The sequence below is a fragment of the Haliotis rubra genome, unplaced genomic scaffold (genome assembly GCF_003918875.1).
Source record: "Haliotis rubra isolate DU_JTF1 unplaced genomic scaffold, ASM391887v1 Scf26, whole genome shotgun sequence".
In the NCBI taxonomy this organism is placed as follows: domain Eukaryota; kingdom Metazoa; phylum Mollusca; class Gastropoda; order Lepetellida; family Haliotidae; genus Haliotis; species Haliotis rubra.
Window position 1 is genome coordinate 2406098 of NW_025766669.1, and position 11007 is coordinate 2417104.

Consider the following 11007-nt stretch of genomic DNA (forward strand, 5'->3'; position numbering starts at 1 on the left):
ATTGTTTACAGAGCACGAACATTATCTGACACTGCTGAAATATCATTCATCCAGACGGTCCTGAGGGATATGTTTCTTGGGACACAAATCTATCTTTGTGATCAATTTCCTCAATAAGGCATAAATGCCATGATTATTCCCCTATCTTGAAAAATCAGTCAATATTATTGTGACTGTATTACAAGACCAGAAGAATGTACACGCGATAAGGAAAGCAGACCCTTCACATTTCTCAAGCTTGTAATGTATACTGTGTCAAAAATACAGAAGCATTCAACCTCCACATACAGGACTAAGGCGGTGGGGTAGCCCAGTGGTCAAAGTGTTTGCTCATCAGAGTGAAGATCCGGGTTCGATCATTCCCCACATGAGTACAGTCTGTGCAGCCCATTTCTGGTGTCTCCCCCCGTGATATTGCTAGAATATTGCTAAAAGCGGCGTAAAACTAAACTCACTCATATACAGGACAGTCCACCACCATAAATGGTACTGTCCAGTGTCCACCACCACATATGGTACTGTCCAGTGTCCACCACCACATATAGTACTGTCCAGTGTCCACCACCACATATGGTACTGTCCAGTGTCCACCACCACATATATGGTACTGTCCAGTGTCCACCACCATATATGTAGTACTGTCCAGTGTCCACCACCACATATGGTACTGTCCAGTGTCCACCACCACATATATGGTACTGTCCAGTGTCCACCACCACATATGGTACTGTCCAGTGTCCACCACCACATATGGTACTGTCCAGTGTCCACCACCACATATATGGTACTGTCCAGTGTCCACCACCACATATGGTACTGTCCAGTGTCCACCACCATATATGGTACTGTCCAGTGTCCACCACCATATATGGTACTGTCCAGTGTCCACCACCATATATGGTACTGTCCAGTGTCCACCACCATATATGGTACTGTCCAGTGTCCACCACCATATATGGTACTGTCCAGTGTCCACCACCATATATGGTACTGTCCAGTGTCCACCACCATATATGGTACTGTCCAGTGTCCACCACCATATATGGTACTGTCCAGTGTCCACCACCATATATGGTACTGTCCAGTGTCCACCACCATATATGGTACTGTCCAGTGTCCACCACCATATATGGTACTGTCCAGTGTCCACCACCATATATGGTACTGTCCAGTGTCCACCACCATATATGGTATGTCAGTGTCCACCACCACATATGGTACCAGTGTCCACCACCATATATGGTACTGTCCAGTGTCCACCACCATATATGGTACTGTCCAGTGTCCACCACCATATATGGTACTGTCCAGTGTCCACCACCATATATGGTACTGTCCAGTGTCCACCACCATATATGGTACTGTCCAGTGTCCACCACCATATATGGTACTGTCCAGTGTCCACCACCATATATGGTACTGTCCACCCACCACATACAGCAGTGCTTAGTGTAGTGTGTTTATGTTGAGCATGTTCTGGCAATGATATATACAACTGTGCTCCAGATCTGTTCCAGGTCTGAGTCTGTCCTTGGCAAATGCCTGGGTTATCATTTGCTTGACATTTAGTTTTATGTGTATAAATTGTTTATGTTTCCATTGATTTCCCCAGTCTCAGTGTAGAAACATGTCTTTTGTGTTTCTGATCAAACATGATTCACTTTGGTGATTCATAGTGAACTTACACAATACAAGCTTACAGAATGTTTAAGTACAATACGTTCTGTCAAAATATTGATATTTAAACAGACATTACCTAGTTGAAAAAACCCTCTAAAAACTCCAATGATCATGGATGCTTATTTTTCTCTAATATAATAATCAATTCTAATATATACCATATAACACATATTTTTTATTATGTAGCATACTTCTACACGTCTTAAGACAGGCAAATAAATTTGACATAAAAAATTAACTTACTTTACGTTTACAATTCACAATGGTCTTACCAGTTCACTGACAATCAATAGCGATTTCAAATTTCATCTAAACATACATGGCCATATTCCTGGTGAGATAATTACTGTGCTTGCAAAAATGAGATAAAGTCTCCAAGGACAGGGTGAATCTACTTCCAGAAGTGGATCATGTGCCTGATCAATAAAGCTGTTTGGATTCTCTCTCCTGCCATCAGACTACAGGGGAGAAGATATGGCCGTCCTAACTGTGTCATCAACCTTTTCCTGGAGCAGGGCTAGGGGGTTTAACACACCCTGACCTCAAACAACTTGCAGGCACTAAATGTTTACAGGGAGCAAAATGCTGTCGGTTCAAATGTCTTGTGAATGTTTTACATATTGAGGACAGTTTCTTGTGAATTGTTAATGACCATACTCCCATTCATAAATGTAAAACAAATGACTGTCACGCATGTTTTTTTTCTACTCAGGAGTCATGACGAGGTGACGGCACAGGGCACAGGATGATAGTAGGAATAAGGCAGAGTATGACAGAAACAAGGGAGAGCATGATGGCACAGACGGGGAAAGCATAAAGCAGTTTACACATATTGCTGCATGATAACACTAACATGGCACTGCATGACAGTACAAATGGCATAGAATGACTGAACAGACAGCGAACTGCATAAAGCAGTTTAGACATACCATTGCATGAAAGTACAGACATGGCACTGCATGAGGCAGCTTAGACACAATACGGACAGTGCACTGCATCACGGCACAGACAGAGCACTCCAGCATGACACAATACTGGCAGAGTACAGCATGACAATACTGGCAGAGTACAGCATGACACAATACTGGCAGAGTACAGCATGACACAATACTGGCAGAGTACAGCATGACACAATACTGGCAGAGTACAGCATGACACAATACTGGCAGAGTACAGCATGACACAATACTGGCAGAGTACAGCATGACACACTGGCATACATGGCAGAGTACAGCATGACACAATACTGGCAGAGTACAGCATGACACAATACTGGCAGAGTACAGCATGACACAATACTGGCAGAGTACAGCATGACACAATACTGGCAGAGTACAGCATGACACAATACTGGCAGAGTACAGCATGACACAATACTGGCAGAGTACAGCATGACACAATACTGGGAGAGTACAGCATGACACAATACTGGCAGAGCACAGCATGACACAATACTGACAGAATACAGCATGACACAATACTGGCAGAGTACAGCATGACACAATACTGGCAGAGTACAGCATGACACAATACTGGCAGAGTACAGCATGACACAATACTGGCAGAGTACAGCATGACACAATACTGGCAGAGTACAGCATGACACAATACTGGCAGAGTACAGCATGACACAATACTGGCAGAGTACAGCATGACACAATACTGGCAGAGTACAGCATGACACAATACTGGCAGAGTACAGCATGACACAATACTGGCAGAGTACAGCATGACACAATACTGGCAGAGTACAGCATGACACAATACTGGCAGAGTACAGCATGACAATAGTACAGCATGACACAATACTGGCAGATGACACAATACTGGCAGAGTACAGCATGACACAATACTGGCAACACAATACTGGCAGAGTACAGCAGTGGCAGAGTACAGCATGACACAATACTGGCAGAGTACAGCATGACACAATACTGGCAGAGTACAGCATGACACAATACTGGCAGAGTACAGCATGACACAATACTGGCAGAGTACAGCATGACACAATACTGGCAGAGTACAGCATGACACAATACTGGCAGAGTACAGCATGACACAATACTGGCAGAGTACAGCATGACACAATACTGGCAGAGTACAGCATGACACAATACTGGCAGAGTACAGCATGACACAATACTGGCAGAGTACAGCATGACACAATACTGGCAGAGTACAGCATGACACAATACTGGCAGAGTACAGCATGGCACAATACTGGCAGAGTACAGCATGACACAATACTGGTACAGCATGACACAATATTGGCGGAAATGCTGGCAGAGTACATGACACAATACTGGCAGTACAGGTGCATGGCATGGCAGAGTACAGCATGACACTGGCAATACTGGCAGCACAATACTGGCAGAGTACGGCATGACACAACACTGGCAGAGTACAGCATGACACAATACTGGCAGAGTACAGCATGACACAATACTGGCAGAGTACAGCATGACACAATACTGGCAGAGTACAGCATGACACAATACTGGCAGAGTACAGCATGACACAATACTGGCAGAGTACAGCATGACACAATACTGGCAGAGTACAGCATGACACAATACTGGCAGAGTTCAGCATGACACAATACTGGCAGAGTACAGCATGACAATACTGGTAGAGTACAGCATGACACAATACTGGCAGAGTACAGCATGACACAATACTGGCAGAGTACAGCATGACACAATACTGGCAGAGTACAGCATGACACAATACTGGCAGAGTACATCTTGACACAATACTGGCAGATTACAGACTGACAGAGTACAGGGAGAGTCTAAGATGATGTAGTATGGTACAGCATGACACAATGCAGGCCAAGTACAGCATGACAATACAGGGATAGTGCACGATAATTACATATAGAATACAGCATGACACAGTACAAATACAGAGTTTATGATGATGTAGTACAGATAGGGCACAGCATGACAGACCATGGCACAGTACAATCTGGACACAGTACCATCTGGACACAGTACCATCTGGACAACGTACCGTCTGGACAACGTACCGTCTGGACACAGTACCATCTGGACACAGTACCATCTGGACACAGTACCATCTGGACAACGTACCGTCTGGACAACGTACCGTCTGGACAACATACCGTCTGGACACAGTACCGTCTGGACACCGTACCGAACCGTCTGGACACCGTACCATCTGGACACAGTACCATCTGGACACCGTACTGTACCATCAGGACACCATACCATCTGGACAACGTACCATCTGGGCAGTGTCAGGGCAAAGCATGAAGCAGTTCAGACATATCATGACACACTAATACAAGTCCCTTATTCTCGAAATGTTCGTAGCCCTAAGAAATCTTAACTTTGATCATAGCTAATGTGTTAAGAACGGGCTTAAGAAGTTTGTAGGGCTACAAACGTTTCGAGAATAGCTAGCCTGGTCATGACACAGTTTAAACAGTGTACAGTAGGACAGAGTTACGAGAGGGCAGAGCATGACACAGTTCAGACATGGCATGACATTGTATACAGATCATGACAGTACCCACAGAGCTGGACATGACATAATACACATAGAGCAGAGCATAGTAGCACTGACAGCTTGCTGCAGCTAAAACAGACTACACTTCTCTGAATTAACAAATGGAAACAGAAGCACAAGGTTCTGAAGCTCACTTGCTTCATGAATAAAAGATTTATGACACTTTAACTGTCATTTGGTACAAACAGTTTTGTTGAGTTAAAAGAATCAGTTCACAAAAATGAAGAAAAAGTAAAAAAGTACTTCTGCAACACTGTTTAGGAAATCATTAAGTGAAAACATTGAAGCCTTTATGAAACTTTAAGGTGATTCTCCACTCTTTACATTCATACAAAGTTTAAGACCTGAGCATTTCATACAGATACTATTTTAATGGAATTTGAATATTATTTGAAAGATAACAACAATAAAATCACACTGATTTGAACAAATCTTCACAAAGAGAAACCAAATGCCAAATATCAACTTAAGTCTAGCAGCATCAAAGAAGACAATTTCAGAGCAGGTTAAAAGTACAAATGTTGCAACGTGATGTAACTTCTAAGCGGTCGGTCACAAGAAAGAGATGACTCTTTGATGTGATGTAAGTCCCAAGGTGCCCTGACAGTCAAAGAAATGACTTTGACCATTCAAGGGATAATTGACACACTAATGAAATTGGCGAAAATGCTTTGCCGACATCCCTTGACAATTTTGGTTGGAGTGATCTTGTTGAAACTTTGCCTGGACCATCTTACCAACAGCCTCAATATTGCTCAAAGCTTTTCTTTCTGAGCTAAGGGTTGGTTTCCAAGGTGAAACACCTACTTTCAGGCATTGCATCCCAAGAGTTAATGCCATTACGACAATTGTCAATATGTCATGGCCCAAAATGTTATTTTGTTATGTCATTTATAAAATGGAATAAGAATTCTGTAACTTGTTTAAACACGGTAGCTGGACTCATTCTGTTTCATAGGACTTTGGAGGTGATGTTAAAATGACGATGTTAACATGGGCACAAAACAACTGAAAACTAGCTGAACAAACTTTCAGTTAGGTGAACTAAAGGCTTAATCTATCATGAACTTCAGAAAATGAGTGAGTGAGTGAGTGAGTTTAGTTTGAACGCACACTCAGCAATATTCCAGCTATATGGCGGCGGTCTGTTAATAATCGAGTCTGGACCAGATAATCCAGTGATCAACAGCATGAGTATCGATCTGTGCAATTGAGAACCGATGACATGTGTCAACCAAGTCAGCAAGCCTGGCCACCCAATCCCATTAGTCGCCTCTTACAACAAGCATGGGTTACTGAAGATCGATATTCTGGCCTGGAACTTCACGGGTACTTCAGAAAATGTCTGTCATTTGCATTTAATAGGAAGATTTTTTATAGTGAAGTCCAATTCCTAAAACTATTCATAATACATGACGTGTTAAACAGATATATAATTGTAATGTATTAAATCACCTAAATATTTAATCATAACATTCTCATGTAAACCAACACATTCAATTATTGTCGCTATTGAAACAATGTTTAATCTAAATGCCACAAGACAATATTATAATGTGTTTACAGTTGGATTCAGAGGATTATGGTTTGTTTACATTGCCACTTAGACACCTCGCATCAAGTCATAGCTTGCATGGCATTTAGACTCAGACATGGCATTTAGATTCAACAATGCTTCAATGGAAATAGTATCACTGGAAAATACTGAATGTCAGATGTTATGGTGCTTAATACTTAAAACTATAGCAACTCTAGGAAAATCTATGTTAATATTTCATAACTATAACACATTGTCTTCTGTACATGTCTGGTGAGGTGAGGTGAAATGGGGTTTAACGTCGTACTTCAGAATATTTCGCTCATATGACGACGTGCATGTGTGTGTATGTGCGGCTGCTTGTACTAGCCCAGACTTAAGCTGGTTCTATAGTGCTAGCCCACTGAGATACCATGCCGCAGTGAAGCATGAAAACCCCGACTTGTCCTTGTTGTACCCATTAATGCCGAGTGCCAGGCAGGGACCAAAATGTACCATATTTTAACGTCTTTTGGTATGAAGCGGCTGGGTATCGAACCCAAGACCTTCCGCTTTCCAGTCAGATGCTCTAACCACGACACCACTGAGGAGGTCATATATGTCTGGAGACAACTAATAAACAGGAACATGGAGGATCTAGTTTTTTACACCATTTTGAACATGTTGTCAGCTTATTATGTAAAAGGAATGAAAAAACAAAGTGATCAAAGTGTAACAGTATGTGAGTGAGTGAGTTTAGTTTTACGCCGCACTCAGCAATATTCCAGCTGTATGGCGTCAGTCTGTAAATAATTGAGTCTGGACCAGACGATCCAGTGATCAGCAGCATGAGCATCGATCTGCGCAATTGGGAACTGATGACATGTGGCAACTAAGTCAGTGAGCCAGACCCCCCGATCCCGTTAGTTGCCTCTTACGACAAGTATAGTCATCTTTTGTGGCAAGCATGGGTTGCTGAAGACCTATTCTACCCCCGGATCTTCACGGGTCAGGTGTAACAGTCACGTAAGTTTCATAATGTAATTGCTACCACTGATCTTCCGATCTAAGGTCGGACACCCTGTCCCCATGACCAAATTGGTTAACACTGTCAGCAAGGTAACATGGTAAGGATGTCACACAGTTCATAAATGTTGTTAACATTGGTGAAACCCATGGACAAGATTCTGGTGCTGAGAAACCAGGGATTATAATCAGAGTTGTTTCCGAGACTCAAACCCAGAGTCAGCAGATCCTGACACAACTAGGGCATGCAACTCTACAGTGATTTACAGTGCCATACAACACTGCTCCCCTTGGAATATACAGAAACACTGAAACTCACTGTGGTATTTCAAAAAGAAAATGGTGGCCACTGCATGTAGACATATGACCAAGAAGCTTTTTTACACAAGAGTTTTATGTGAGGTGAGATGACATGGGTTTTAATGTCGTGGCTGCTTGTCTTGGTCCAAACTAATGATCAAGTCCACTGAGATCCCATGCTACAGTTTAACACTGATACCCACTTCAACATATTATACTGACTCCAAGCTGATTAGTCTCTGATTCATACTCCAAATGATGTGTGCAGGTTGGGTACTATCTCTGAGTGAGTGAGTGAGTGAAAGAGTGAATTTGGTTCTACACTGCGTTTAACAATAATCATGGCAGGGGTCACCAGAAATGGGTTTCACCCACTGCACCCATGTGGGAACCAAACCAGGATCTTCAGGGAACAGAACACTTTAACCACTAGGCCATGACACCGTGTTGTCATCTATTGAAATATTTTAGATCATATTTAATATGATGCAACCACAACCCTATCCCTTACACTACTGAGGGGGTGACATGCTTTCCAGATGAAGACAATCTTTAGCAAATAATCATTCAAAAGTGTTCTAAAAGATTAATTTCATACATCTTGCACAACCAAAATGATCAGCGGATTTTGAGTCCATGATTCCGACTGTAATCGCAGTTTCAAGCAGACACAGGGTATTTTTATATTCAGCTGTAAATCAATGCCTCCAGCTAGGAGGATTGAATTACAACTACTGTTATATTAACATTCGAGAACGATCCTGCTTTGACATTTCAACAAACCTCCATCATGTACAAGTAATGATATAAAGTGTCACTTCTTAGCCAGTTGGGGCACCAACTGATTTAGACAGGCACAGAAAACACAGGCACCAAACACCAACAATAGTTGTCATCACCTCTTTGGATGAACATTTACTAAGATCATATACACATATCCTATAGAAGAGCATGCTATGATAGAAAGATACAAGTACGTATTTACATGCCCTTACAACGCTCCAACCTCAGAGTAACTTAGATAGCGAATGAGATCGTCATGCTCTGATAGCTCCATAACCTGCCCAAAGTATAATACAAGGTACAAACCATTGACTACATTCGAGTCAGCGTTTTCATCTTTCTTCCTGCGTTTGGCTGCAGCTTTCTTCTTCTTCCTCTCCTCTGTCCCTTTAGCCGTGCTGGCCGAGTGGTCACTCAGGCCAGAGGTAGATTTCTTCAGCCCATGAGTAATACAGTCGGTTTCGTCACAACTGCTGTCGTAACCGCTCGCTCGTTGTGACTTGGGCTCTGTCGGGGACTTCTGGGTGAAGCCACAGCATAGGGCCAGCAAACTTTTTGTGGAGAAGTCGAATCCCGAGAGTTTGTTACCAAACATGGACACCACAGCTTTAACCCTCCTCCAGCACTACATCCAACACCATCTCCTCATATCAATACTCCTGCTCGTCATGAGTGGCAGGCTATTCACAAGAAGCTATTGCGTTGGCAATGGTTGCAGCATACACAGGCAATATATGTTAATCCGTGGAGATGGGAATGTAAAATTTCTCCTTCAACCTACACTGTGAATCAATGGCAGTAATCCAATACTGTACACTCAGTAAGAAATAACATGAAGTCCTCACATCAACATCACACACTAAGACGTCCGTCACATAGATGAACTCTTATCATCTCCCCAGGAAAACTTTAACAGAAAGATTCCTCCTCGTCGTGCAAGCATCCATCAGAAAGACTGTGCTTGTGTTGTCCTACCCGTGACACATCTGATCAAGAAGCACTGTCACAGAAAAACCCATCCCCTCTTGCACTCCATCTCACCATGTCAAAAACCAGCCACACAAACTAGACTTGAGCTATCGCATGGTCTGCTAAACGACCTGTAAACACTGGCGATATTGATTTGCCAAGGGAGGTAATCTCATCTACATGCTGCTCACAGCAGGTGAATTGTGACACTATAATACTCATCAGTCTGTTGCGGCAGAAAATAAATCAATGATACATGCAAATACAGCAATCCTTAATTCAATTCCTGGGACATGGTGTCATCTCCAGTACTGCATATTAATATTTCAGATAATGGTTCAGATTGGGAAGCAGTCGACCCTGTTACATCACTGTGCTGCGACACAATTACAATTATGGCTGTTCTTACAAGAATTCATAGGAAAATCATAGACAGTATTGCATTTTAATATTTAATACATCTCAATATTGTAATATTGGTGATTCCAGTTTTCTCTACCATTATCTCTTACCCATTCTCCTATCCTTACCAGATCACTACATTAATACATATAGATTTTACTGCTTATCTCAAATTCAAGCCATAAACACTAAGGGCTATCTCAAACGTCCAACCCAGTCTGAAATTTCACTTAAGTATAAAAATTGATGTGTTGTGTTTTCTAACTTCACGTATATGCAATTGTACTGGCTGCAGATCTATACTACTGTCATTTGATCAGTCTGAATGTCAGTGTCTCATCATGTTAAATTTCCAGACATCTAGAGTTCCAACACAGTTCTGCTATATTTGAGAGGACAGGATTCATCTGTGAGTGAGTGAGAGAGTCAGTGAGTTTAGTTTTACGCTGCACTCAGCAGTATTCAAGCTATATGGCGGCTGTCTGTAAATAATTGAGTCTGGACCAGACAATCCAGTGATCAACAGCATGAGCATCAATCAAAACAATTGGGAACCGATGACATGTATCAATCAAGTCAGCAAGCCTGACCATCCGATCCCATTAAGTCACCTCTTACGACAAGCATGGGTTACTGAAAACCAATTGCAACTCGGATCTTCACAGATAAGTGCTTACTTCAGTATCTTAATTCAACATCTTGACATCACTACAGTTCCTCTCTTTGCATCCCTCCCTCATAACAAAACGTGAACTGTGGCTATATTTTAATGAGAGTTTGATAAACAACTTTCTTATTTT

General features: G+C 42.2%; 1 protein-coding gene across 1 annotated transcript in view; it reads right to left on the minus strand.

Annotated features, from left to right (window-relative positions):
* LOC124280079 (synaptotagmin-16-like) overlaps positions 1–9950 on the minus strand; it is a 42681-nt gene extending 32731 nt beyond the window's left edge. The window contains 1 exon segment of the mRNA XM_046715957.1: positions 9143–9950. Within this exon segment, the coding sequence (XP_046571913.1) occupies positions 9143–9431 (289 nt within the window). The 5' untranslated portion in view covers positions 9432–9950.
* Between the last annotated feature and the right edge of the window lie 1057 nt (positions 9951–11007).